The sequence below is a fragment of the Lachnellula hyalina genome (genome assembly GCF_007821495.1).
Source record: "Lachnellula hyalina strain CBS 185.66 chromosome Unknown contig00041, whole genome shotgun sequence".
NCBI classification, from domain to species: domain Eukaryota; kingdom Fungi; phylum Ascomycota; class Leotiomycetes; order Helotiales; family Lachnaceae; genus Lachnellula; species Lachnellula hyalina.
This window is the reverse complement of record NW_022157155.1, coordinates 109,293-137,053: the sequence shown is the minus strand read 5'-3', so window position 1 is coordinate 137,053 and position 27,761 is coordinate 109,293. Positions and strand designations below refer to the sequence as shown.

Sequence of the window (27,761 nt, the reverse complement as noted above, 5' to 3'; positions counted from 1 at the left end):
GCGTGAAGGGGCGATGGGCTAGTGAGGTCGTGGGATTGAGCAGTGCTCGTGTAGATGACCTTCTCAAATATCTGAAGAATCACTGCGGAGCACAGGATAAGGATGGTGTGGATGTTCAAGTCGTAGTCTCCACCATCGACAGCGCTTCTCATTTCGGTACGTCCCCCCCCCCCTTCACACCCCCCTTCAATTGTACTGACAAACTACAGATCTTACGCCCCATAACAAACTCCTCTCCCTGATTTCTGAGACCGAGAAATATACAGTGATCTACATAACGACGCCTTCAACGAGTTCGCATGATGACATGTTGTATGAGGCGAAGTTCCAGGATCCCGTACACATGGATTTGAAGAGGCAGTTGATGGTGCGGTACCCAACGAATACTACGACGAATAATACACAGCCGCTTTTTGAGAAGTACCAGTTTTTTACTCCTGGTATGTTCCTGTGTCCGCTCTGGTCCCTGAGAAGAGGTAAAGAATGACCTGCTAATGATGGATGGTGTAGGTATTTTTATGGGTATACTAGTCTCCTTCGTCATGCTTGCACTGCTAGCTGTGGGGTTGAACGCCATTTCTAGTCTGCAGGTTTCGTATGGGGCGTTCGAGAAGGAGATGGGACCAAGTGCGAATAAGAAGGCTTAGGGGGGCAAAAGCTGCAGTTTGTGCATGTCATGGTACAACGGATTGGAGTTGGGATTGAAAGTGTACTATTTGTATCGACTTTCAATGTATTGAATATCATACCTGGGTCGCTTCGGAAAGGAAGGATTGCTGAAAGTAGCATTGACTCGGCGAATAAAATGCCTCTATATTATGACCGCATTGATCTTTAAATTTGGTCAGCAGTGCTCTAAAGGCCTCATAATATCAACCTCAACTCTTAAGGGTCAAGACGTTGAATTCAAAGCTACTCGTCACAAACGAACGAGGTCTGAATGCATGTGTTTTAGTGGCTGAAGCTCTGCCTATAAACTTGCCATTTCCTTTTGCGTATCTGCTCTATTTAAACCTCGTATCCCTCCTCAGGTAGAAGTATAATCAATTTTGACAGCCCATGAACGCCATCCCACCCCAAACCACAATAGATTACCAAACTCCTCAGAAACTCCAGTCAAATGCCATAAACTATCACCCCTACCCCAGCACGTCCATTCGTGTACCCTACTTCTCGGGAGCATCAGGAAGTCTCTCCACTGCATATTTGCCCCTCGCGACACTGACTATAGGAACACCCGGGATCTTGCGTACTCTACGTTTGAGATCTCTATCGTTCTATATCCATACATCAGCATCATATTCAAAGCACTTTTGCAATCCAACTTACTGTAGCAACGATATATATCCTACTCTTCATCACCCGATCGACAATACAGTCATCTGCATATGTACCCTTATGATCGCACTGCAATCGTTCCCACTACAGCAGCAACGTATTAGTATATTGTCTGGGGGTGAGGGGGAAATAGAGGGTTGGTTACTCTTTCGTCGCGTGCTATTCGGAGGGCGATACGGTAGCGTGGGCCTGTTGGATCGAGATGTTAGTTGTGCTTGATAACGAAGAGGATCTGGAAACCACATACCTAGCTTTTCAAGCTCTGCCATCACGCACGAAGTAATTATGGGGATCTGGCAATGAATTAGCATATCCGTTCTTCCAGGACGAGCTCGAACTCGAGCAAAGTCCTCCTCCTCCAACTTACACATTTCGCATAAAACGTATCCATCAACGTCTCCAACAGCGGTAGTTTCCTCTGCACGGTATGACTGAGGAAATTCTGCAATCATTCATCAGCATGCAAGCATAATAACTCCTACATCAAATTTCCAAACATACCGTATCGACCAACACCGAGTAAGGCGGTACCAAAGCTTGATTGTATTGGAAGAAGAGCGCCGACGACACTTGGGGAATTTCCCGCACAATCTCACTGCCTTTCTCCTGTTTCTTGGATTCCTCTTCGCCTTTGGATTGGTTTTTCTTGAGCGCAGCGTGGTTTTGGCCGATTACTCGCTTGACCTATGCGAACGATCGTTAGTTCTAGTACTTGGAATCATGCAATAGTTATCTTACAGCGCCGAATTTGCGAGTTCTCTTTGCGGTACCCATGGTTGCTTTAATGATAAAGATGGACGTTTGGTGGGGTTTGATGTTGCGGCTTACCAGGCTCTAGAATTATTTTCTGGTGGCAGAATCGAGGTTTTGGGGCTCACCGCCTTCGTTGCCCAGGACTACACTACTATTTTAGGATGGAGGCGGAGGCTAAGCTAGTTTGGGTAAGAGTGCAGGAACTGGAAAAGCGTCGAGATCGACGACCAACACGAGCGGGAGAAGTGAAGAATCGAATCATAATCAGCCAAGGAATATTCAAGTACATGCTACATCACACGCTCGTTCATTAACTTCACTTGTTCTCTTCGTTTGGCACCTGAATTCTATTATTCACACCATCTTTACTTGGGTTACTTGCTTACTTGGACACCGGGAAAAGGAATATTAGGACAACCGCTGTTGGTTGGGAGACAGGAGCCTTATTTCTTGATGTTGATCGCGACACTACGACCCCATTACCATCAACGACGACGAAAGACAACGAACGATACCATACATACGCTCAATAGCTAAGGACTATACTTTGGTCGTCGTGGGGATAACTACCGACAGGGAAGGATTCAGTTCTCACCTCGCTAGGACATACAAACAACCACACCACTCGAGGAATACGTGACCCGAAACAACCTCAACCTGAGGATACACACAAAATGAAGCTTTTACAAAGAACACCTCTGCTCTCAGCAGCCGTCGTCATCTCATTCCTGGCCGTAGGGACATTGGCTGATACTACAGCACTGCCAAACCTCTCATCAGCCTTAACAGCTGCAGATTCAACTACTGCGGACACAGCATCGAATACTGGAACTGCTACAGGCAGCGCGGCGACGACAGATGCGACAACTGGGGGATCTACCTCACAACCCACGACCGCAGTTATTACAGGTGGTTCGACGGATTCAGACACCGCAACTAGTTCAATACCATCGATCACCGGCGATAGCACCTCCACAGACAGCGGCGCCCTCCCCTCAGGTCTCCCCACCCTCTCCGGCCAATACAAGATCGTCGCGCCCTCCGTCCCACCAACTGCCAATGCGCCCTACATGCAAACCTCTACTCTCCCCGAGGGTACTGTCTTCATCGCCGTCGGTGCCATCCTCGGCTTCATGGCCATATCCGTGTTGCTCTGGCGGGGCCTCGTAGCCTGGTCTCTGCATCGCTCCGTTAAGCGCGCTTCCCTGCAGCAGAATATGTCCGACACGAAAGCTCTGTTCCAAGCTCCCGTTCCTGGCGTCTACAAAAACTACCATGACCGCGATTCTACTCTCTCGCTTTCCGGCATTGGGGGTGGTGGTAAAAGGGGAAAGAGGGATACAAAAACACCCACCGCACCGCACGGCGCAAGTAGCACATCCCTGTTCTTCTCCCCCACCGCGGGCGCTGCGCACAGCACACCAGGCAACAGAGCCTCCACCTATCTTCCCGCAGGCTACTACGCAGCAGGCGCTGCACAGACACCATCTCACGTCTCGCTCGGCGGCGGTGGAGGACCCGGTATCTCACTCTCCAATCTTGGCCCACAAACTGGGGGCTATACTCGTGCACGGAGCATAGGACCCAGTCCCCCTGGTAGTCCGTCTTTGAGAGGTAGCAGACATATGGCGAGTTCGAGCACGCTGAATTTGAATTCGGGCTATGGGGGCGAGCAGAGGGCCCCGAGTGCGTACTTGGAGGACTTATTTGATGGTGAGGGAGGGCCACCTGTTCCGGGGCATCAGGGTGAGCGAAGGAGAGATAGTGGGAATCGGTTTTAAGTTACGTATAGCATAGGGGGGTGTTAATTGCATTGCTTCTGTACTCTTTGTGATGGGGGTGGCGTTTTTTAATTGTTTTAGGCCGCGTGTATGCATACACAGCTTGGGGTGGATTGATTATTGAGGTTGGAAAGCGAAGGAGAGGCAGGGCCTGTATATAATTTTTTGGTTAATTGGAAACCGTGCTATAAGTCTTCGGACCTGACCCATTCGTTTCAAGTGAGCTAGTCTTTCTCGCGCCCTGCTTCACTTATCATATGACCGAGGCTTGAATACATGTGCATATCTTTATCTGAAAAGCTGGAGCGACTGTTCTGTTCTCTTTTTTCACGCATCGATTAAAATGTAGCAGCAGTTTCTGTATATCCTCGCTTCTCCATAAACAGAGAAGTGTTTGTAGGGTTATTTTAGTCTGCGACTTCCCTTCTGCCTCTGGTTTTTCAAGATATTCCATACACCCTCTACGTACTTAGACCAAATCTAGACAACAAACACCATTGGGAGCAAGGCGCTCTGCAGTTTTGTAGGATCCTTAGTGTCCGGCCCCCTGGTTTTATTTCTTCAAGGCTGCTGATGGTTGAGTGAGGCCAAGTTAGCGATTTTCTTGATTTGCTTTAGCTTGTAGCGGTTTAAAATTTTATACTACATGCAATTGCTCGGCGCATGTTCTCATTTCCACACACGAAACGCAGGATGTCAATCAAGACGTGAGTTACCCATTCAGCTCAACTCGGCTTGCCAGTACCCTTCTAAGGCGAGAAAGCCGGTAGGATTCAGAACGGTGGACTTCGGAGAAGAACCACTACTCCGAGACCCCCCGACCAAGAAATACTTTCATCAATGCGTTTCGGGACACTACTCGCAATCCTATTCGTTGTCGGTGAGCCGGTCAAGTCTGGTTCCACAGCATCGGGCAACGCACTCTTGCCGTTTCGAGACACCGATCTCAGCCTCACTAACTGACATATATAACTCTGATCTCCCCGCATAAAATTTCCGCCTGCTCATTTGAAACAGCTCAGAATGTCAATTCCGGAATCCTCCACACGTGGTACACGAGAAGCTTCGGTCTCAGAACTTTTGGATTATACTATATTTTTCAATGACGACAATACCCTCGAGTGGGATCCCCCCGTCAGTTCCAAAGAGCTTGCGATTGCTTTGAGTTACCATTTCCCAAAAGAGAAGAGTGTTGAAAAGAAGATGCAGGCTGCCACAATGAAGTTCCTGTGCGAGGAACAGAGAAAGAGTCGTGATTCGGTTCTAGCCATAGTAGCTAATGGTACTTCGCAACCACCCAATGATCACGATTTGGTCTTGAAGACCATACCATCAACGGGGCTGCTCGTAGCGTCTGAAACGTCCACCAGTGTGGGGCCACCTGAGAATCAAGCCTCTACACGACGGCATATATATCAGGAGACTCCAGCCTCCGGCAGTGTTACCAAAATTCTCAGGCCCAAACCTCAAGTCCAAGATGCTCCACATGGTGGAGGTAATGGTCTCAAGGTCGTTCCTTGGGATTCTGTATCGAAAGATTCCAATAGAGGCAAGAAACGACGATATGGAAGTGAGGAGCGACGGAAAGTCGCATCGAATAGAGGATATGCTTGCGATGATCACAGGCAGCAGAAAGTCAAGGTCAGGTCACCCCAATAATGCTTCCTAGGCAAATCATTGACAAACAACAGTGCGATCCTGATATTTGTCCTAGGAACAAGCAGAGATTTAAGCGCGGTTCCTCTTCTCGAGATAGTGCTGCAGAGTCAGCACTTGACGGTTTACGCGAAATCCAAAGCTCGGAAAACAACGCTATAGTCTCCAATGGCATGACCGTCCTCGGTCCCAATCACAGCGAAGCCATACCCGTGGACATCTTCCGAGATCAACACCATTCATCCGCTAAGACTATCAAACTCATGCCGCTACAAAGCTCCATGAACATTCTTCACGGGGGCGGAAATAACAGGATTTGCGAGCCTCAAACATCGACCGAATTAGCTTCCACTGCTAAATCACCAACTGTTGACTCAAGCATTTTGGTACACAGCCAATCACCATCATCTGACTTCGCGCCAACGACTTCCAATTCAGTGCAAGTTGGGCTTTCCGAACTCGACTCCGCAAGGCGTCCGTTCTCTCCCCAGCTTGACTTCGCCTTTCTGGAAGACCAGTTGAGTTCATTCAACAATATCTACATGCAGGTTGACCCTCAATACTACCCCATGAAAAAGGCAGCAGAACCTGAAGGTTTGTTGAAAGGTAAAAACCGGTATGCAATCACATCTGGATCGTTGGAATTGAATCACTGCGTACAAGGTCTTATTAATTGTCTTCAAAACACCGCAAGGTCTTGTTGAAGGGAACTTGGACTTCAGGTGTAAAAGAAAGCGGGCATTAGAAACATTTCTCTGGGCTCCGTTGGCGTTAAATTAAAAATTTCTCACGTGAAATACAGATGTAGTGCTCGCTCTCGTTTTCGTTTGCTACTTCATCATCTCAAGGGTCAACTTGCCCTACACGCGCTCTTTCTTGTAAATCACACAACAAATCTACTACTGTATGCGCAACACCGTTCGCCTATTACAATCAAATTTCTTCGAAGACTACTTTACCCCTTTCGAGCACGGGAGAGATCCACTGCATGTCTTCGTCCATTCTTAACAGAGCTCCGGTGGATACGCTGCTGTAATTTCATGGACTACCTTCCTTCAGAGTCCACTGTAGCCTTCTCCCTTTCTGCATGCACCTGGTACACCTCAAATATCTGCTCGGAACTCAACAACCTCGAGTGTTGACTCGTTGACTGAAGACACGCTTGCGCAACTCATCCTCCTAGCTCTCGATTTGCCAAATCAGGCTTCTGCGAGTCGAGTTCGGACTCAGACGTCAATTCGGCTTCAAACTCAACTAAAGGCTCGGCCTCAAGTGCTTTCAAAGATGACGACGACTTCAAGTTCGATTCCCAGCTAACAGCATAGAACGAGGCCCAGTTGTTCCGATTTTAAAAGTAATTCTGAGCAAAGATCCTTTCCCCAACAGATTTCAGCATTAGAGCTCAAATATGGAATTGGAGAAAAGCGACGAAGAGTATGTTTCTCCAGTCGCTGAATGAGTTGGTGCAATGCTAACAGTTCTTGCATCGTTGGTTTGTAAATGGCTTGTAAGATTCTCCCCTGTTCTTATGTGATGATTAATCAGATCGCTCCTAGGATTCCTGTCGATCCTATTGCGATCGTCACTACCTCGTCAGGAAGCCGCAACTTAAACTCAGCCTCAATAACACTTTTGAATTTCTCAATAACATATTCCTACAATCGTCTCTGTTCAACTTCTCTAGACTTGCGCAGCCGCATGGCCATACAGTACCAACCCCACCGTATAATACAAGTCAGGGGGCTCTTTTTCGCGCGTGGTAAAAGCCAGCAGCATACTTCTTTGATCTGGGTCTAGACTTGGACAACGTCCACCATTCTGCATGCATTCGTTTATGGAGCGGGCAATCTTCAGTTCGTTGATATAGCATGATTTGCGTATCATCATACCCTTCTGTTTCTTCTCGTCTTTGCCTAATAGCGAAACAATCAGCGATCTCAAGCCGAAGGGGCAAGCCATTGGAAAGGTCTAGAACCAAGTCAGGGCTCTAAAATCACCCGAGGAGTATCATCGTTCTTTCATCATATCCAAGTTATCCTGCTAATTAAACCTACATGCCGATTTTCAATAAGATTGGCATGCAAGATGCAAGATGCAAGTTATTGCAATATTATTTCGCATCTCTCATGCTTGCTGCATGTTTGCACTGCACGAGTTGGCTCGGATGCTCGAATTAAGGTTTCGACCCGTTTGTCTAACCCTAAACCTCCTTGCCAACCGAAGTATGGCTGAAATCCTAGCACTTTCATGCATAAAATCTAAGTCGGGAACATTCGAAAGGACAGGCATACTTCCGTTTAATAGCGAGACGTTGTGGGGGTTACGTCGAACCAAGGACTTCTATGCGAGGCGAGCAGGGGCCATCGTTTGCATCTATGCAGTGCGATGCTGATATTTGCGTTACCATATAATTCCGCGGTACATCGACGTTGCACCGGCCGCGCGGAGGATGTTGTGGCGGTCTAGGCAGCCTCTTCTCCAATCAACCTTCAACAATTCATCATCAAAGAGTATTCATAATGCTACCAGCCGATGCATTACAGCCACTCAATATATTGTTGGGCGGTACCAAGGCATGTATAACTCGTGACTCTACCAAATCGTCTCTTATACAATTCACCACCCGTCGGACTTGACATCGATTTAATGCAGACCAATCTTGTCATGCGGGTTTGCAAACGGTTTGTATAAATAGCTATGACTTGTGGCTTACACTGCGTACAGGCTAAGCAATGGACGCCTAGTATGGCGGGCTTTTATCTATTTTCTGGACACATCAATTTTCTACTTAATTTTTACATCGCAATATAATAGTTCTAATAATAATCGGTAAGGACTACTATTTAAGTGATTCTCTAAATAAGGTTTACCGACCCAAATATCTAGTCAGAAGGTTTGTTTTCTGGGGTAAGTCACATGACTATAAAGGCTTTGAGCTGGTTAAAAGTCTCTTGGTTAGCTTTGCCTTGGCTTACTTATTATAATGCAGAGCTAATATGCAAGCATGCGCAGTAGCTAACGTCGGCGATTAGTTATCATTTATATGCTGGGCTAGCCTACTTACTCCGTAAGGGGGACCTAGGGGTATCGCCAGAGCTTTTACAGTCATGTGACTTAGGGCCGCTTAGTCTGTAATGCTTAACCTCCGCGTCTCGTGCTCGTGTAGCATACTCCAGAATAGCATAAATAATTATAATAGGAAAAGTTTATGTGTCCAAAAAGATCGATAAAAAGCCGCCATAGCCTACTGTAGGGAGGAGGTGCAAAGATAAGATGTACCTTCGTCACCAACAACGCCAATATATGTGTCTTGCATGCAGACCCGAGCTGGGAGAGACTATTCCTCCGCACGGAGTATGAGGGTACTGCAGTAAGTATAATACTCTCCAATGCCAAAAACTCAAAGTCCCTGAGTAAACCTACGCAATTTTGGGTCAGGGCGTCTGTTGACAAAGTTACTTGCCCGATGCAACTGCACAGCTCGCGCCGCATGAGCCCTTCTTTCCTCTTACGGTACGTGGCAGCGATTCAAAGTTCATATCGAGTATTGATCGACAGCATGCTCAGTCATAAACTATTATCCCACTTTTACTCTGCGTCGGATTTTCCGCTAGTATGTTCACGTATACTCCGTAAGCCAATATCACGCCGCATCATTCGTGTACGGCAGCGAGTCAATTCTCAGGCATAAGGTCGTACCAGGACCGGAAGCTTTTAGACGTACTGCAGGGAAGACGCGCCTCCTCAAAATCTAGAATGAAAAGGCCTTGTCTTGATGTTCAACTTAGAAGCACATTGTTCTACAACTACGGAGTAGGGCAGTTTCCCATTCCTCTGCTTAACGAACCCTGCATAAGTCCAAAATTCTAAAGTACGAAGGCAGAGTTCGCAGTGCGCTAAAATCCTCTATTCGGTAGAGTGACACCGCATACGTACCGCGCCAATATGCTGCCTACATGCAAGCTTATAGCATCTTAGCAAGCCATCCCCAAAATACCACCGTCAGGTCCCCTGAAGCTACCTATATGCATCAGCATGACAATGCCTCGTGTGATTCTCGAATGAGGTTCGCCACCACCATGGCACCATGACTAAAGACAGAAAACCGATCTTTGAATCCGAAATTGGATGCATATTCCTGGAAGTTTGTGGCAGACCAGTACTTCCCTTGTTCTCGCTTATCCGTATCCATCTGACGGTGCTCAGAGAACGCTCTTTCTATCTTGCAGCGGAAGTCTTACAGGTGAACCAGTAGCAATATTTTGTTTTTAGGAACATGGGTTTCGATACGATATGTTGGTGTGATGATAAGTTGCAGGTTGGAAAGGAAAGCAAAAGAGTGGTGCTCCTAAAAGTTAAAGAGCCTCGTTTCCCCCCGAAAGATCTAGGGGTCAAGGACTTCTATTTCAACATTGTTTTCTCTTTCTGCCTGTCTCAGGTATTCTCAAAGGTCTAGTCAACTTGAAGCTTCAACCATGTATATCTTAAGGAACATCATCATTGTGGCCACAGGAGCCTCTCTGGCAAGCGCCCTCGACTTTGTGGAGTATGGCAACAAAGCATTTGACGCTATTAAGCGCAACCTCCCAGACATTGATATTATCAAGCCTCGTCAATTAGCTCTATGTCCTGCTGTCTGGACTCAAGTAGCCACCGAACTTAGCACAACGTTCCTAAATACCACCGATCTCCTCTGCAACGACGATGCTCGGGCAGCCATCCGAGCTGCATTCCACGACTGTGCCTCCTGGAACACTTCCGTCACCGGCGGCTGCGACGGCTCTCTCATTCTTGCCCCAGAAGAACTCACTCGCTCCGAAAATAATGGGCTCCAAGACATCGGCCCCAAACTTCTCGCTCTCACCAAGAAGTACCAAGCCATCGACTCCTCCGTCACAGCAGCAGACATGATCCAGTTCGCCTCCTCGGTTGCAATCGTCACCTGTCCTCTGGGTCCCAGGGTTCAAACCTTCGTCGGCCGCACCGACTCCAGCACCGCCAATGTGGAAGGCCTACTTCCCGATGTCAACGCGCCATCCGCAGACCTCATCACGCTCTTCGCAAACAAGGGTATCGACGCCGCTGAACTCATCGCTCTCATCGGTGCCCATTCTTCCAGCAAGCAATTCCACGTCGACGAGACCCAAGCCGGTGCTCCCCAGGACGACACACCCGGTGAATGGGACGTAGACTTCTACGCTGATACTTCCAGCAAGCCCGCCGGTGTCTTCGTATTCGCAAGTGATGCGAGTCTTGCGGCCGACCCCCAGACTAGTGCTACTTTCCAGAGTTTCGTGGGCGCTCAGGCTAAATGGAATGGCGCGTTTACCCCGGCGATGACGAAGTTGAGTCTTTTGGGTATTGCGGGGGGGAGCACGGGTATGATCGATTGTACGGCAGCTGTGCCGCTTCCGAGGCTGGTGCCGAGATCTTTGGTACAGAGACAGCCGATTATGGATCGTGCTTGAGATACGAGATTGTATGAGGCGTTTTAGGACTTCGGATTAATTATAGATAGTGATAAATGAACTTTTTCCCACTAATTCCAGTTGGAGTGAAGACTTTTGGTTGTTGATTTCAGATCTATGTTATCCTTGCTCTGAAGATGGTGAATTAAAAGTGCTCCCCCAATTATGCAGAACGAATGGTTCCTCTAGTAAGGCATGAGTGATTGACGACGCTTTCTGGTTTCTTCCTGAGCTCAAATCTTCAATGTATCTCTTTTGAGCGTTCAAGTCATCTTATCCGCCCCCCTTTTCTCATCCATATTTTCTACGCTACCATCTAAAATCACCATCTATTTATCTGCAACCAAGTCTGCAAGCACGCTGCTCTTAAGCCACTTCCTGTCCTTGTTCCATCCCTTCAAGATGAACGTTATGCCCAGTTCCACTATGCCTACCACCCTCTTCCGCGTAGCCCATGCGGGACGCATATGAAGGGGTGGACCCCGCGTCACCCAAGTAATCAACTGCACACCTGTATGAACAGCGATCCGGAACGCCATATCTTCGCTTACAGCGCCGTAGCCATCGATGAATCCTCCCAGTACCCAGACGGCACCGTTGACCTGCATGAAATGGTTTCTCTCAAGCAGGTCGCCTATCATCTGCCCGATGTCATATGCTCTGTGGCCGAATTGGGTGAACTCCCAGTCAACGATAGAGAGATTAGTCTCCTGTTCCACCTGCTGTTTTTCGGAGAGTAGAACGCTGGTATTTCCATCTTTGTTAAAAACAGACGTACACGCGGAAAATATGAGCGGGAAAGAGTAAGACAAACTTACTTTCCAGTCCAGAAATCACCATGGATGATACCCCATTCCTCACATTCCTCACCCGTCGCCGTTCGCTCAAACTCCTCCGTTGCCACATCTTTAACATCTTCCAAGGTCTTCTTATCAACCTCTGTACATGTTATTTCCGGAAACTGTTCAATCACCCCGATGAAAGTGTTATAACTTATTAAATACTTTAGTTTTCGCATAGGCTCATTAGCCCCAATCTCTGCACGGAGATCAGCATGCGAGGGTGCTGAAATCCATGTGTGGTATGCGCGGAGCCAGGATCCTAGAGCGCGGCCGATGGACGTCGCGCGGGACTGGGAGAGGGAGAGATTGCTGTTAGCGCTGGGCGCGATGAGTAGGGCCTTTAGATCCACGGCACCGGGAATATCTTCTAGAATTTGGGTGTTTGCGTCCGTCTGCCTAATAAAGATATGGAGACGCGGAATTTTGATTCTAGAGGTAGAGGTCGTGTGCTGGAAGTTCCAGCTGGACAGGGCATTGAGCATGCGTTCTTCGACTACCTAGTTACTCCGTAAAGGTATAAAGTCAGCAAGCAAGATCAATCAGTCCGTTTGATTCCTATTACTCGGAGTAGTTATAATTCTGTGCGGTATAAGAAGGGTGATTATATTACACAGCGTGACACGTCGATTGGGAGATCCTTGTTGAGCGCCGCGAAAGCGGTGGAGTGTTTGATGATGACGGTTTTGGTCCTCGTAGCGGCAGTTGCTATTGCTGTTTCTGCATTGTCGATGCCGCCATGTTGGGGATCCAGGGGTAGGAGTACGGGCTCGGGTTGAGTAAGAACGCCACGGAAGACAAAGTTTGTAGTTCCGTTTGTGAGCTGTGTAAGAGAACTACATGCATAAGGTGTTTTCGAAAGCGAGTGTGAGATTTGAGCAATTAGCTGGTCTTTTTCGGATTGCGAAAGTGGTGACATGTTGCATGGGCTGTGGTTTTATTTAAGAAGTCATTGAGATGCTATGAGGCATTGTTACAGTAAGTGAAGTTGAAAATTTATCGGCTTTCCAACTGTGACTATTTGTGACTCACCTTTCGCATCGTTTGTAAGGGTCTCAGATTTATGATCGCGTGCTTTGCTTACTAAGTGGATTTTGGTTGTTTAATACTTCAACACCTATTATAACTTTTCAACACCTATTATAACTTTTTGATCAATGGCTTGAAAATTCGACTTGGAATTCAAAGGTTATGTTATATGTCTTGCTTACGGAAGGCTATCCTAAGTATAGCGGGCATTGTTACATTTCTTCATGTACATTAGCGGCGAAAATATTGGCTATCCATGTAGGTTCTATAGCGGTGCTAAGACTAACATTTCAAATTTGTGCCTGTCGACCAACTATTTTGTGAAGAACATGGGTTGCAAGTCTCAAATTCGTAGTATTCAAAAATATCACCTTTGGAAGATTGGAAGGGCGCTACATCTTATGTTGAAGGAAGAGAAGATGAGTCAATATGCTTTCTGGGGGAGAAGAGTCAAGGCCCAACAATTATAGCGCAAAAGGCATACCGAAAGCCTCAAAAATCAAAACGCGGTTATGACGAGAGGAGAATTATATCACTTACAATACGACCAGGCAATCAAATAGGTTATAACACTGGCAAAACAAGTTTCATGCAGACCAACCTTAGCTTACAATCGTTCATACATTCATAACTTGTGTAATCTTACCTAAAGACAAGTCTCAGCAGTCAGCCTTTCCCAAAGAGTGAAAAGCGGCTTCAAACCTTCTTCTTAAAGAACAGGGCCTGCGAGTTGCAGAAATGCTTCAGGCCACTAGCACCCCATTCATGTCCAATGCCACTCTCCTTCTGCCCTCCGAATGGGACGATCGGCGACGAATCCATATGTGTGTTCACCCAGACGCTTCCAGCCTCAAGGTGCTTCGCGATCCGCTCGGCTTCGGTGAGATCTGATGACCAGACTGAGGCACCGAGACCCATCTTGGTGTTGTTTGCACGCGCAATGACCTCTTCTTCATCTGTCCATTTCAAAATAGGTACAATTGGCCCTATAGATGTTGTGTTAGCTTGTGTTGCTGAACATGGATGTGGAGAGTGAAAAAATGTCAAATACCAAATGGTTCTTCGGTGACAATCTTGGAGTCATCTTTCGGGTTGTCAATAATGGTAGGGTTGATGAAATAACCGTGCGAGTCTGCGGTCCTTCCACCAACCGCCACCTTGTGTCCTTGCTTCTCGACGTCGTCGAAGAATGTCTGGACTATCTCGTACTGCATTGAGTTTTGGACAGGGCCGAGAAACACGCCCTCTTCGGTACCTTCGCCCACTTTCAAGGTGCGGGTGTGGGCAACCATAGCATCACGAAATTCATCGTATATTGAAGAGTGGATGTAAACGCGTTTGAGGCAGAGACAAATCTAAAAACATTAGCATGCGTTTGTGTGCGACAAAATCAAATGATCTTACCTGACCGGAGTTCAAGAAAGCTAGTGTCGCAATTTGGGGCGCGACGGTTTTGATGTCTACAGACTTGCAGATGATTGCTGCATCGTTTCCTCCCCTTCAATATGTCAGTGTCTTTGTGATACCATACGGGTATAGAATCCTACAGTTCAAGAGTAACTCTCTTCAGCGTCTTACTAGCCATCTCCATAACCCTCTTCCCAGTAGGAGTCGAACCAGTGAAGGTGATCTTGTCAACACCAGGATGAGCGGTAAGCCATGGACCAAGAATGTCATCTCCGCTCAAAGCCTGGAAGACCCCCGGAGGAAAGTATGACTGAGCAAGCTCCGCAATCTTAAGACCGCAATAAGGAGTGAAAGGCGACGGCTTGAAGATGAGGGTATTGCCAGTCAAAAGAGCTCCTGCAATCTTTCCCATGGCGAGCTGGACAGGGAAATTCCACGGAACAATGGCAACAGCGACGCCGAGGGGAGTGTATCGAACAATAACCTTGCGGTCTTCATTATCCTCAAGAATCTCTTCGGGCATGTCTAGGTTGGCTATGGAAGTTAACCAATGATACGCGCCGTCAACCTCTAAGCGGCCAAATTGAAGCTGCGCCAAGATTAGCTCAATCCTCCGTAGGTAAGATATCGACAGCACCTACAGGCTTTCCTTGTTCTGTTGTCAACAATTTCGCAAAGTCCTCTGCTTGGGCTTTGAAAGCCTCGGCGAATTTAAGCATTGCAGCTCGTCTATCTTCGATACTTGTTTTCGACCACCCAGGGAAGGCGTCCCTTGCTGCCTTCACAGCTGCGTCCACATCCTGCTGTGTTGCAACTGGTACATCTGGGAGCGCTTTCTTGGTGGCGGGATTAATTCCATGGCGCACCTGGGAACTCGATACCAGCTTGCCATTAATTACATTCTGAAAAGTGTCGAAGGTGACTTTCTGTGCGGACCCGTTGGAGCCGTTTGTAGCTGAAGGCATGGTTACTGATATTGAGATTTGGTCGGAAAGTCCGGATAATAATAAAGAAAGAGGAGACGGAAGCTGGGAACAGCTCTCGTATTAAGCATATTTAAGTACGCCCAGACGGACCCCGCCCTACTGGGAGCTTGTGGGAGGGCAACAACGACATTAGTAATAATCCATCAGAGAAGGTAACAGATGTCGTGTGATTCCACGGAAATACTTAACAGTGAAAAACAAGGATGAAAGGCTGGGCGCTGGGGTTCAAGTTGTAAAGGTGGTAGGGTGCATGAGGTGCCAAGAAACGCGGGAGCGCGGGCGGGGGCGGGGTATGAAGATACGGAGTTTGGAATTATAGCCTCGGGGAACGTCTTCGGTACCCCAATACCCCACGAAGACAACGAGGTTTACAAGTGCTTGATAACCCCGTCTATTCGAAATCATCATGAATTAAAAGCTCTGGACTTTCATCCTCCCATCATGTAGAACTCACTTGCGAAAACAAATACGAAATTCGTCTGCTGGCTATGAATTGAAATCCACAACACATCTACCAGCTACCTTTCCATCCCTCAATTTCTGAACTGCATCTGGGAGCTTGCTAATCGGGAATTTCTCATATATAGGTTTCAATAACCCCTGGACCACATTAGTGCTGTGACTGCTGTCAAGTCGAGATTTGAATGAGAATCCACTTACTCGAGCAGCGAAATCCAGCGCTGCATCAGTATCTTTCGTCGAGCCCACCATCGTTCCAATAACGTGGAGATTCTTGAAGATGAACCAGCCTGGCTCAGCACAAACAGTTGCAGTCCCACTAGGAGCTTCGAAGTCATCAGTTATGGTATACTCGCTGAGAAAAATCCGCAGGCCCAACTTACCGAGTCCGATACACATGACCTTGCCCCCAATTCTCGCCATTCTCGGCGCACTCTCATACGCAGCTTTGTTACCAGCAGTTACAAAGATACCGTGGGCACCCTTTCCGTCGGTGATGCGGACTACCTCGGCGGCAACGTCTTTGACCTGCGTAAAATCGATGAAAGCCTCAGCGCCGAGAGTGTCAAGACACAGAGCGCGCTTCTGTTCTCCCCCATCGATGGCAATGACTCTCATACCCATTGCTCGCGCAAGTTGTATGCCCCTAGATCGTCAGACTGCAGGATTTCATTTGAAGCTATAGGTGAACTCACATGTGGCCTACTCCACCTCCCCCTCCAGGAAACACAGCCCAATTACCAGCTTTCAGCTGAGAAGCCACAAGCTAAAGAGACGTCAATTCATGTAATTGAGAAGGGTGCTTGAGAGCTCACACTGGTATGAATCGTAGAGCCACTGCACATAATTGGTCCAGCTGTAAAGTCATCAACATTGTCTGGAATCCTCGTCGTGTATTTTGCCGGGGATGTGATGTAGTGCTGATATGTGCCTACAAACCAGTCAATATTACCACGCTCAATTCCCTCTCTCATTTCCTATGTTTCAATTCGCGATTAGAGAATCCTCAACTTACCAGGAACAGCCAAACCAGTGAAGACAGCCTTCGAACAATATGTCTCGTGCGTCCCGTCCCAACATAACTCACAATCTCCGCAGACGTCCCATATCGGCTTCACTCCACCTCTATCACCCACCTTCCAACTCTTCACATCGCGTCCAACTTTCACAACGACTCCCGCTCCTTCATGACCCGGGGAGAGTATAGCAGATTGCCGCATAGTCGGCATGTCTAGGTCTTCCATCATGTAGTGCAGGTCAGAGTAGCAGACTCCCGTTGCGTTCAGACGAAGTAAGAGCTCATTGGGTCCTGCTGATATAAGCTACATGAGAGATGAATACAGATGATCATGACTGACCAGGTTCAGGTACTGGGACGTCTTCAATGGAAATAGTAAAGTCGGGCCCGTTATTGGAGACACATCCTGCCTTGCAAGTTTTTGGGATTTCAGGTGATGCCATCTCGGCCAGATCAAATTGAGGATGAACGTATCGAAGAAATAGCGGAGGTTATAAGCGAGCAATGTGCAAACAAAAGTCCCAGACAAGCGCGAGCAAAAGAAGTTGACTGTATCGCCACACAAAAATAGATTCAGTTACACTTGCCAAATATGAAATGATCAGTAGCTGCGTCGTAGCAGATATGTCACTCTTTTTATGCCGTAGAGACTTGTTGTAATAAGCAATGCGGGGTCGTATTGCATTGCGGGGTTGACGCCCGATGTCATCTTGAGAGGTACTCGGAGAAGATCTATCTCCTGTTACACAATCCAATAAGGGATCTCGATTGCTTTTACCCCTCTGGTATTGATTGGGCTTGATTCTCATCTCCATGTGTGCCATGTATGCCAGATTGGTCTTGGCTAAACGCTATCTTAGACTCGGTGAGGACGGCTTGAAGGTATTTTTCACATCTTGTCCATTTAGTAAGGTCTTGGAATCATACACCATAGCGAAAGATCTTGAGGCAAGCTGTGACCTATGTTTTGCCGATACTTTTGTCGATCAAGGGGGAGAGGATGTGGATCGTCAGCTACCTACATCGGCTGCAGGAAACGTTGCACAGAAAATCCTAGCTCATTGACAGCCCAGCTCAGATCGAATCAAGTATTCCTCTCGAAGATCTAAAGAGGATTTAGCGAACGTCGGGTACAAATGACGTTCTGTTCAGGGAGACAGACATTGGCACCTCAATACGGCGGTTTACTCGCCCACCCACGTGACTAGACTTGAACCTGGCTGTCAGTTCAAGAGCATCAATTGCTTTGAGGTATCAAGAAGCTGTGGTTACAGAGTCTAAATGCCCTTTACATGGTTGCGAGTAGGTCATAGGATATGGCGTAAACGTTATGGTCTTACAGTGTTACCACCTTCAGCCTTTAATTGGCTCCATTCTCTGTTTTCCTCCCATTTTCTTGGCGTCAATCAGTGGACATACCCATTGTCTCTCGACACCATCTGTCTTTATGGCATGGGATGTTGCAGCTACTAAATATTAGCAGGGGCATTCCAGATATCTAGCAACAGGAGACAGCAATACATACCAAAGCCGTAGGGCTTAGCATTAACATAGATGTTTTCCCATTTCCCTTTCGGGACATCGTAAACCTCGTGTCCAATCGATACCTGATCTATATTTGCACCCATCTTCGTGAACCAGTCCCAACCTGCACGATGGATCTTCGAGTGGGCGAACTTGTAAACGTGTTCTAGGGAACGGAAGTAAAGTATAGACATGCTGACGGGTTTGGTGATATCTTCAGTGCTGTCGTATGTAGAATGACCGAGGAAGCCATAGTCTGCTGGGTTCTTATCAAGCTCTATGAACATGTCTCGTCCATGGTCTAACAAAGTCTTGAATGGTGGGTACATCATACCCAACGGACTGTTGCCAATCATTAATGGCGACTCGGAACCTCGAGGCTTGCAGAGTGGATTGTACATACTGGTTACATTTCGTCGATAGTAGGAACACGCAAATGCCCTCACCTCCAAACGTATCCCCCTTATTCCGATCAAAGCTCCCATCTGATGCCGGAAAGATGGCCGTGGTCCTACCAATCCGGACGCCGTCCATATGAGGATTCGCATGTAAGCGACACGTGATACAGACCGTCTTCATGATCTTGTATGCTGCGAGAGCAAACGTAGGAGCCAAAGAGTGGGCAACCGAGTAGGGAGAAACGAGGATGATGAGAGCTTGTAAGCAGGAACCTATCACGAGCCAATCTGAGATGCTAAATTGCGAGTGAATGAGATTCCGGCCGTTGTTACTGCGGAGGGGATGTAACTTCGATTGCCAGCCCCGTGCTGCTTGAGAAAGTGGACGCTGTAGAAAAGGTTCTGGTGAGAGAGCTTTGAAAGTCATTTTATTTGTTGATGAGAGATAAAAAGAACCTGATATGTAATGAAGGAGTTGGTGAGATTCTAGTAGAATCACTACCTACCTACCGTGGATTGGCTTTAGCCTCTTTGAGATCCTTGCTCTTCCTCCCGTGCCTATTTTTAACCTGCTTCCCGGCCGTTCTTGAATCCGAGCCTTCAACAATGCACTGGGTAATTGTTAAAGCTTGTTCCATACAAATTTGAGAGATGGATAATTCACAAAACTCTGAAATTGACGAATGACCATGACCTCCAGGGAACAAATATGGTTACAAGATGATCATCTCAGCCTTCTCTCGAATTTTCGTACGACCCGGTAATTGTAGGTATTTTCTCAAGATTCAATAAGATATCTATAGGTCTATAAACCTTTCCACCACCAAGTCTTATCCACCTCGAAACCTCCCTTCAAGACAGTCCCATCTCCAGAGTCTGCGGCCAAAGCACTAGAGTTACCAACCAGAATATCATACTTATCCTTTTCTACAATCCACTTATCTCGGTGTTCATCCCAAAAGCTCGCGGCATACTTAGTTTGCATCTCGATTGTCACGACCTGCTCCTCGCCAGGCTGTAAGAAAACCTTTTTGAAACCTACCAATTCCTTGACGGGTCGGCGAATTGACGGATTGTGTTGTGTGATATATACCTGCGCGACCTCGGCGCCCGATACGCTGCCCGTATTTTTAATCGAGCAAGATACTCGCAGAACACCCGTTGCTGGATCATTGGTGACGTGCAAATCCGAAAAAGAGAACGTCGTGTAGCTCAGACCATGGCCGAACGGGAAGAGGACCCCTTGGTCCACAGCCTCATAATACCGGTAGCCTACATAAACATCTTCGCCGTACAGTGTACGGCCTCGCTCGCTACGGAAATTCAAATAAGTCGGGTTGTCTTTGACACGGCGAGGGAAGCTGAGAGACAATTTGCCGCTGGGGTTCACATCGCCGAAGAGGACGTCCGCGATTGCATTTCCGCACTCGTTGCCGCCGTACCAGGCATGGATTACGGACGCGACGTCATCTATCCACGGCATCTCCACTGGACTTCCTGCTTGGATGACAATGGCCGTGTTAGGATTGCTCTTTGCGACTCTAGATATAAGCGTGTTGAGATGCCCTGGGAGCAACATGTCTTGACGATCATTGCCTTCACCTTCCCAATCCGCCTAAGGAGGTACAACATTTTAGCTTTGTCAAATGAAAGGGGATGTAAAAGGAGAATGAGAACGTAACTTACGTTGAGACCGGCGCAAACGACTACTTGGTCTGCCTTCTTTGCCAACTCAACGGCACGGCTAATTTCTTCCATTGGGTCGATTTTGTAAGCTCCGCCAATCCGAACGCCTCCACCGCCAAATCGTATAACACCGCCGCCTCCGAGTTTATTTGTTGCCGCGCTGGCGTACTCAACTTTAAGGTGGTACGTTTGTCCCTTTTTCACTGAAATTTCACCGATTTCTTCCAGAGTACCGTTACCAAAAAACACCGTCCCTTGCCTTTGCTTTGACTCATTATCGATGATCAAATTCCCGTCCACGTATAATTTGGCCGTTCCATAAACACACAGACCTAACTCGAAGTCGCCATCCATATCAGGGGTCAGAGACCCTTCAATGTCTGCATACCAGATACCTTTTGTATCTTTCGGGCACACGTAGTCAAACATGAACATATCAGTCTTCTTCACAATTTTGTAGTCAACTCGTTCCCGGCTGTTGCCGACAGTCGGTGGTTCAAGATAAGCGCTGAAGCTGACGCCAATTTGCCCGTCTGCGGTTCTCAGGCTGGGACCTAAAAGCGGCAGTTCCTTATGTGAATAAGCTCCAACTGTAAACGGAACTTCTTTGCAATTTGTCTTCGAGACAATACCCTCGTAGGGAGTGATCGCGTAGTATGGTGCCAGGGCCGATGATCCACCCCCACAGAACGTAGACACCTTAGCATTGGGTCCAATGACCACGATCTTCTCCGAATTAGATCAAGGGAGTCTTAGTTTAGATTTGATCAGCTTACCGTTTTGGACTTTGACAGGGGCAAGAGATTGTTGTCGTTCTTCAGCAACACGGTGCTGTCGGTGGCAAGTTTGCGGAGTAACGAGCTGGTCTCTGAGGTATTGAGCTCTATCTCTTCTGCCCTTTCTTTGACACCTGAAGCAGCACATCGATTTACTAGACTCAACATTGCTCGGGCTCGGTCATCCAAAACTTCGAGTGAGACCTTGCCACACGAAATCGCGTGTCCTAAAGCGTTACCCCTGAAGCGTGTTGGACCCGGCATCTCCAAATCCATCCCAGCATTTACGGCTGCAGATGTTGAGTAAGTACCAAACCTGGTGTCTATTAGTTAATCTATTCGTAGTGAGATTTAAGGTGAAATAGGGCAGTACCAGTCACTCATTACGACGCCATCGAAGCCCCACTCATCCCTGAGAGTTGTTTGTAACAATTTCTTGTTCTCACTTACATGTACGCCGTTGACTTTGTTATAAGAAGTCATAAAACATCCCGGCTTCGAGTCCCTCGCGGCTATTTGGAAAGGTCGCAAGTAGATCTCTCGTAAGGCTCGCTCTGTTATCAATGCATCATATGTATTTCTTTTGTGTTCCTGATCATTGCAAACGAAGTGTTTGATGCAAGCCACCAAGCCTTCGCTTTGTATCCCAGCAGTCAGCGCGGCTGCGATAAGCCCGGACAGAACAGGGTCTTCAGAGATTGACTCAAATCCCCGTCCACCAAGTGGTCCTCGTTGCATGTTGATGCATGGCCCTAGGATCACGTGTGCTCCCTTCGCCTTGCCCTCATCGCTCATCAATTTGCCGGCTCGGAACAGAAGATCTTGATCCCATGTCGCTCCAAGAGCTGTGCCACAGGGGAGTACCTTATGTCATTTTCAGTAAGATTGCAAAACAAATGGAATGTTAACACGCACTGCTCCAGGTGTTCCACAGAAGTTTCGCTGCCCGCGAACACCATTTGGGCCATCTGATAGCCGCAGTGAGGGTACTCCGTATTTGGGGAATGCCTTAGTATGCCAAAAGTCGGTCCCTGTGAGACGGTTATTCAAATGTTGGATGCGATTAGAGGAGTATCGTTTTACGAACCAGATAGAAGCTCCACTTTCTCTCTCGTAGTCAACTTCGACAGGACGTCTTCAACATCAATAGATGCCATGTTTTTTCGCTAGTTGACAAATAGAAAAGATGCAAACTTTGGAATCTCAACTTCAACGTGGTGACCTTTTCTCGAATATATATTGTTGAATCAAGGAACACTGTTGGTAGAGGAGTGAGGCTTGTGGGGCTTAGTCTCATTGAGGGGTGGCTCTTAAAGCGGATATAGGTGGGGCAATACTAGTAGTCCCCATCACGTTTTTCCGGCACTCCGCGCTGGGATCCTGGGCCCCCACTACTTGCTTAGCATGTCTAGTTTCGTTTGTAAAACTGTAGCGGGGCGGGGTATGAGATGCTCGCATTCAACTTCGGTCTGTCCTTGAGTTATTAAGCAGGCGCTCCAAAATCAACCTCGCATTAGCAAGATCAGCTGCTTCTGATTCCCAATACTTTAGAGTCGATATGTGTCTGCAGATCAAGGATTCCCATTCTACGGGGGGAGTGATATGGCCACATCGTACTGCGGCTATGATGAGACAACAGGCGGTGGTCCCTAGGCTTGAGTCAGACTTTAAGCCTCTTGAATTGCAGGCCGTGATGTTTGTTGAACTTACCGCTGCGAAGCGCGTACCAGGTCCCGTGGTGGCGATGCCGATGGGCGACACTCACTATGACACGAACAGCATATCGCAATGCTCTGTCTACAAAGGGTCGAATCGCTTCTTGAAGAATGTCATGTGCCGGGTTATGAATAGCATAGAATAGGAATGGCCGGCACAACCAGTTTTGGATCTCAACAACTCGTGCTCGTACGACATGAGCAAGTTCTCCAGGCGAGCTTGCGCTCATGTCTGCGTGATCAGACCGCAGAGAATCCGGAAGTCCGTCTATTCTGGGACCATGTTAGTAAAGTATTATTTGGTGTAGACTGTAAATTAACTCTGTTGTTACCTTTGAAGGATCTCGTCGTCAAATTGTTTGGCTATATTAATCATCCCAGAAATGGCTTGCGGGGATAGATTGAGCCACGACATGAAACCATCTTTGTAAAAGGTGTTCAAAACGCGGTTCCCGATACGACGCAGGGCAATCTCGGTGAGATAGTAATACCAGCTTTGATCCTCATTATACGTGATCAAAGAGTCTGTTCGTCGGGAGTATGGGGTCGACACAGCAGGTGAGCATGAATCACTGACAGTGTCTGCATGAGGGGACGTGCGATCAGTTGGCAAACTAGGCACGCTCGGCGGAGTTGGGAACAGATGGGGGTATTCAAGAGTACCAAGTGCTGAGACAGCTAACGATAGCTCTCCTCCCATCTCGCTGTTGCTGTTACAATGATACTCCAGCAGCGGTGCTAGGATTTGACTCACCATTCGGATTTGAAGCATGACCAATAAAGACACTGCTCTAGCCTGATAGTTTTTTCATCTGTAGATGCGCTTGACTTGAGACACATGTGTGTTAGAGTAGCGGCCTGGTAGAAGTTATACCACGCCTGAAGCGGCTGCATATTATACATCAGATAAACTCCCGAAAAGAAGACGCAGTGAGCGGTTATTAAAGATGGTACTAGCAGACCTATCCGCTTTCGAGCGATATTATAGTAAGCTGCCGCACGGCGCAGCTTATGATTATCATGGCTAGCAGAGTTGCGCTTCTGTGTGGTTGATGGGTCTAGAGGACTAAACCCTTTGAGCTCAAAAGCTTGAGCGAGGCAGCCCAGCGCGCATGTAAGATACTTTTATCATGGTTAGCATACGCCGGAGACTTGCCACCATAACCAGAGTCAATAGAAGTGGGAGAACTGTTACGAAGCAGAGGGGGGGATGAAATTTGCGACTTACCACTAAGCAAGATTTAGAATCCCATTGGGGACCATTCTCTGCCACTTTCCGTGCATACGACCGCAAGGTGTCAGGGTGTAGGATTGGATTCTTGATGTGAACAAATGTAAGGAAGTCTTCAACCAAACCCTCAATTTCTTCTTCCTGAATACCAAATCCAGCGGCAGAGGACCGAACGCTGTTTATTTCTGAGTGCTCGGCTTGTTCATCATATGATGGAACAAAGCTAGTATTTAGACAGTTGAGTGGGAATTCAGCTTCAAAGACTGGCCACTGTAAGATACCGCTGGTGCTTGTCGCGCAAGGAGGAATACGCAAGTAATCTGTCGATGATAGATCTCCTACAGATATCGTCGCGTTTTGCGAGGAAATATGTTGGCTTATAGCTGGGGTGTATTCATTGTCCTTCATCTGAGACTCTTGAGCTCTTTGAAAGCCCGCGGAAATGGAAGAAACTTCATCCCAGATACTCTCATCTTGTCCATGATGGCTTGTATTGAAGGCTTCTGATGATTGCTGTTGCAGAAGAGCGCCAGGCACTGCAGAGGTGTGCAGAATATCAATGATTTGGTTTAGGCGATCCAGCATCATCAGGCTCGCGGGGTCAAATCTGGAGAAACAGTCAGGGATCGAAGCTACCACAGCTTGGAGCACACCTACGATGAATGATCCGAGCTATCTTCATAGATGCATGTTGCGTCTATTTGGTTGCAAGCACCACATATTGGACGGATATTGTTACATTTCGTCTTCCTTGTACGACAAAGCTGGCAAGCCCTGACAGCTCTTTTCCGTGGATACGACATTGAAGATCGAGTAACCTCAGTTCTTGCCCGCTTTACTTTCCGAGGCACAGCATTGGGGGATAGGTCTAAGTCATCCTGGCAAGGTTGGATATCGTCTTGGAGAGCTTTTGATGGATGGGCCGCCACCTCCGAACTCAATAGAGCGTGGGGTCTGGGGGCAGCCACATGAGCTCCTGTACTGGTAATTCCATTATCATTAGTGGTAGGAAAGGGATACAACTGCCTCTTTGCGGGAGGACCATTGTGGCTTGACATGGTTCTCCAGAGATACTGGTGCTCCACAACTTAACGTTGTCTCAAAGCGTGAGTCGCCAAACGGCTTAGCGCGCTTCTGAAGGGTCGAGCGAGCTAGGTAATAGTAATAGCGATTTGCGGAGTCTCCATATGCTTCCTCTAAGGTACTTGGTATTGGCAGCAATGCGAGTGTGTGTGGTTACCTGGCTCGCCTGGTTGGTGGAGCGCCGCGGAGTCGCGGAGTATTGACACTTGATGGAGGCTCCCCATTCCCCCATTTTCTAGTGATCCCGAATTTAGCGGCGTCAGGAGCCGAATTTCAATCACATGACCATCACTTCTATGTATGGATCTAGGCATTTCAACCGGGGAATGCAGGAGTCCAAATCAGAAAAGTAGATTCCTTCTCATCTGGTATCATTTTGTCCGCGTGAAGTAAGCCATTCAAACTTGTCATGAATCCTTCTTGCAACTCACCCTCAAAACATCTTATACTTAAACCCGACACAACCACCACGAAACACACATAGTTGGTGACTTCATTCTCGTCTTCTTCTTTTTTGCCATCTTGCTTGTCCACGAATATAACCACACCATTCCCACATCATTTACCATGGCTTCTTCCAAGCCAGTTCCCACGAAGATTCTGGGCGTAGGAATTGTTGGATGCGGAGAAGTCTGTCAAACGATACATATCCCAACTCTGGGACATATGTCGGATTACTTTCAAGTTACATATCTGTGCGATGTGTCTTCCAATGCTTTGCAACATTGCAAAACAAAAGTTGCTGGCAAAACACCGGGAACAACACGTGATATAAAGGAGTTATGCGCATCTCCAGATGTCGATGTTGTTTTCATTGCCAACTCCAATGAATACCATGCAGCTCATACCATCATTGCACTGGAGCACGATAAACACGTGATGCTGGAAAAGCCTGCTAGTGTCAATGTTCGCGATGGAGATGCAATCATTGCAGCCGAGCAAAAGTCAAAAGGCAAAGTTTTTGTAGGCTATATGAGACGCTACGCTGCAGCGTTTTTGGATGCTATCGAGGAGGTTGGGGGGGTTGACAAGATACTCTATGCTCGAGTACGAGGTGAGAGACATTCCACCATGTTTTAAATACAAAAAGCTTACAAAACAGACATCATCGGACCAAACTCAACCTTTGTCGATCAATCTGGGACTTTTCCCAAGAAGTTCTCTGACTTCAAGCCTGAGGATACCCAAGATATGACAACTCGTGGTACGGAACTCATGACTCAAGCATTGGAAAAGGAGTGTGGTGTCACGCAAACGGAGCAATCAAAACGCTTCTGGCGCATTCTAGGTGGTCTCGGAACTCACGACTTGTCAGCCATGCGAGAGGTTTTGGGTATGCCAACTTCAGTGAGGGGCGTGGCATATAATTTTCCATTCTGGAAGTAAGTAGACCTTTCTACTGGTACACCTATAGCAAGCTGATCGTAAAACAGTGTTCTTTTTCAATATGAAGGTTTTGCAGTTTCTTACGAATCTGGTATGGACCAAGTTCCACGATTCGACGCGCATATCGAAATATACACGCCAAAAAAGACTATTCGTGTACAGTATGATACACCTTACGTAAAAGGGCTTCCAGTCACGCTCCACATTTCCGAGAATGTTGACGGTACATACAAGGAGAGTATTATTAGGAAAACGTATGAGGATGCCTACACATTAGAACTTTTTGAACTGTATGCAATGGCAACGGAAGGCAAAGCCCACAAGACCACAGCAGCCGATGCCAAGAAGGACTTGGAGATCTTTGGAATGATCATGCAGGCAGGATTTTCTAAACTGGAAAAGTAGAGAGTTGACGAACAGCTCCTGGTTTAAGTTTGCACTGTAGATATGAACTGTTGGAAAATACCTTAGAGTTACAATAAGAAGCTATAAAGAGTTCATGTTTTTACCATTGAAATGTGAGACCGATAAGTTATTATGCTATTTATTTAATCAGACCGAATCAGACATGTCAGAAGTAAAGTTAATTATATGAATTTGACATTACCGTTTACTCTATTATGCAACAGCTGTAAACTCTCGAAACAATTTTGAAAAATATAGCTTTCTTATAATACTAAGTGGCTCTGATATCATAGTAATGTTTCTATATAGTTTAGCCTCGAATTATAACCAACTTAGATTTGTATCATCGCAAAGAAAGCTTAAAGCGCACGTGCGTTTTTTAGACCGCATTCGGGCCAGTATATTAAGTTGATTATGTTCCATTTGCACATGGCCATCACAGCCTTTGCCGGTTCTCGTTGCCGATAGCATTCTGGAACATTGAAATCTAAGACATACTCCGCGATTAGTGTACTTTCTTGAGGCAGGCACCAAAGACTTGAGCTGAAAGGTCTTGCTTGGTTTTTAGGTCAATAGGTCACGAGTACGCGTCTAACGCGCTGCTTGTTTACGAAGTATTATTGCATAGCGCCGGGGAGTATCGGACGCTTTACCGAGAACATATACTCGATATAGTAGCATGGTGGTAGCGCCGCGGAATATCGCATTGTGGCGCGCAGCCCAGACCCAAATCCGTATCCAGATTGCGCGCCGGAGCTGTTCGGCCAATACAATGGGGAGAGCCACCCCGCAAAATGCACCCCAGGAAGGTGTCCCGTGAACC

General features: G+C 47.3%; 9 protein-coding genes across 9 annotated transcripts; 3 read left to right on the top strand and 6 right to left on the bottom strand.

The window, feature by feature from the left end:
* Positions 1–1,166: 1,166 nt before the first annotated feature.
* FCF1 (rRNA-processing protein) lies at positions 1,167–2,112 on the bottom strand (the record flags this gene model as incomplete). The annotated part of the gene is made up of 7 exons (XM_031148083.1): positions 1,167–1,277; positions 1,330–1,422; positions 1,484–1,527; positions 1,586–1,631; positions 1,706–1,780; positions 1,840–2,022; positions 2,077–2,112. The coding sequence occupies 7 exons, from the start codon at positions 2,110–2,112 to the stop codon at positions 1,167–1,169; spliced, it is 588 nt and encodes a 195-aa protein (XP_031006633.1).
* A 653-nt stretch (positions 2,113–2,765) lies between these two features.
* LHYA1_G003108 (uncharacterized protein) lies at positions 2,766–3,872 on the top strand (the record flags this gene model as incomplete). The annotated part of the gene is made up of 1 exon (XM_031148082.1): positions 2,766–3,872. One exon carries the CDS (start codon positions 2,766–2,768, stop codon positions 3,870–3,872), a length of 1,107 nt encoding a protein of 368 aa, XP_031006632.1.
* A 6,131-nt stretch (positions 3,873–10,003) lies between these two features.
* MNP1_1 (Manganese peroxidase) lies at positions 10,004–10,996 on the top strand (the record flags this gene model as incomplete). The annotated part of the gene is made up of 1 exon (XM_031148081.1): positions 10,004–10,996. One exon carries the CDS (start codon positions 10,004–10,006, stop codon positions 10,994–10,996), a length of 993 nt encoding a protein of 330 aa, XP_031006638.1.
* A 329-nt stretch (positions 10,997–11,325) lies between these two features.
* LHYA1_G003106 (uncharacterized protein) lies at positions 11,326–12,754 on the bottom strand (the record flags this gene model as incomplete). Its single annotated transcript, XM_031148080.1, has 3 exons — positions 11,326–11,740; positions 11,815–12,335; positions 12,449–12,754. 3 exons carry the CDS (start codon positions 12,752–12,754, stop codon positions 11,326–11,328), a joined length of 1,242 nt encoding a protein of 413 aa, XP_031006609.1.
* Positions 12,755–13,560: 806 nt separating this feature from the next.
* FUS7 (putative aldehyde dehydrogenase) lies at positions 13,561–15,236 on the bottom strand (the record flags this gene model as incomplete). Its single annotated transcript, XM_031148079.1, has 5 exons — positions 13,561–13,850; positions 13,916–14,219; positions 14,269–14,362; positions 14,412–14,860; positions 14,913–15,236. The coding sequence occupies 5 exons, from the start codon at positions 15,234–15,236 to the stop codon at positions 13,561–13,563; spliced, it is 1,461 nt and encodes a 486-aa protein (XP_031006645.1).
* Positions 15,237–15,743: 507 nt separating this feature from the next.
* On the bottom strand, positions 15,744–17,177 carry ADH2_0 (alcohol dehydrogenase; the record flags this gene model as incomplete). Its single annotated transcript, XM_031148078.1, has 7 exons — positions 15,744–15,857; positions 15,918–16,042; positions 16,100–16,362; positions 16,412–16,482; positions 16,532–16,647; positions 16,732–17,025; positions 17,075–17,177. The coding sequence occupies 7 exons, from the start codon at positions 17,175–17,177 to the stop codon at positions 15,744–15,746; spliced, it is 1,086 nt and encodes a 361-aa protein (XP_031006637.1).
* A 910-nt stretch (positions 17,178–18,087) lies between these two features.
* On the bottom strand, positions 18,088–19,083 carry af470 (Monooxygenase; the record flags this gene model as incomplete). Its single annotated transcript, XM_031148077.1, has 3 exons — positions 18,088–18,200; positions 18,260–18,600; positions 18,662–19,083. 3 exons carry the CDS (start codon positions 19,081–19,083, stop codon positions 18,088–18,090), a joined length of 876 nt encoding a protein of 291 aa, XP_031006644.1.
* Positions 19,084–19,461: 378 nt separating this feature from the next.
* On the bottom strand, positions 19,462–24,649 carry bglI_0 (putative beta-glucosidase I; the record flags this gene model as incomplete). Its single annotated transcript, XM_031148076.1, has 10 exons — positions 19,462–20,271; positions 20,343–21,068; positions 21,119–21,434; positions 21,492–21,982; positions 22,034–22,149; positions 22,206–22,284; positions 22,884–23,106; positions 23,166–23,543; positions 23,588–23,955; positions 24,062–24,649. 10 exons carry the CDS (start codon positions 24,647–24,649, stop codon positions 19,462–19,464), a joined length of 4,095 nt encoding a protein of 1,364 aa, XP_031006636.1.
* Positions 24,650–25,714: 1,065 nt separating this feature from the next.
* iolG (Inositol 2-dehydrogenase) lies at positions 25,715–26,938 on the top strand (the record flags this gene model as incomplete). Its single annotated transcript, XM_031148075.1, has 3 exons — positions 25,715–26,201; positions 26,250–26,529; positions 26,581–26,938. The coding sequence occupies 3 exons, from the start codon at positions 25,715–25,717 to the stop codon at positions 26,936–26,938; spliced, it is 1,125 nt and encodes a 374-aa protein (XP_031006635.1).
* Between the last annotated feature and the right edge of the window lie 823 nt (positions 26,939–27,761).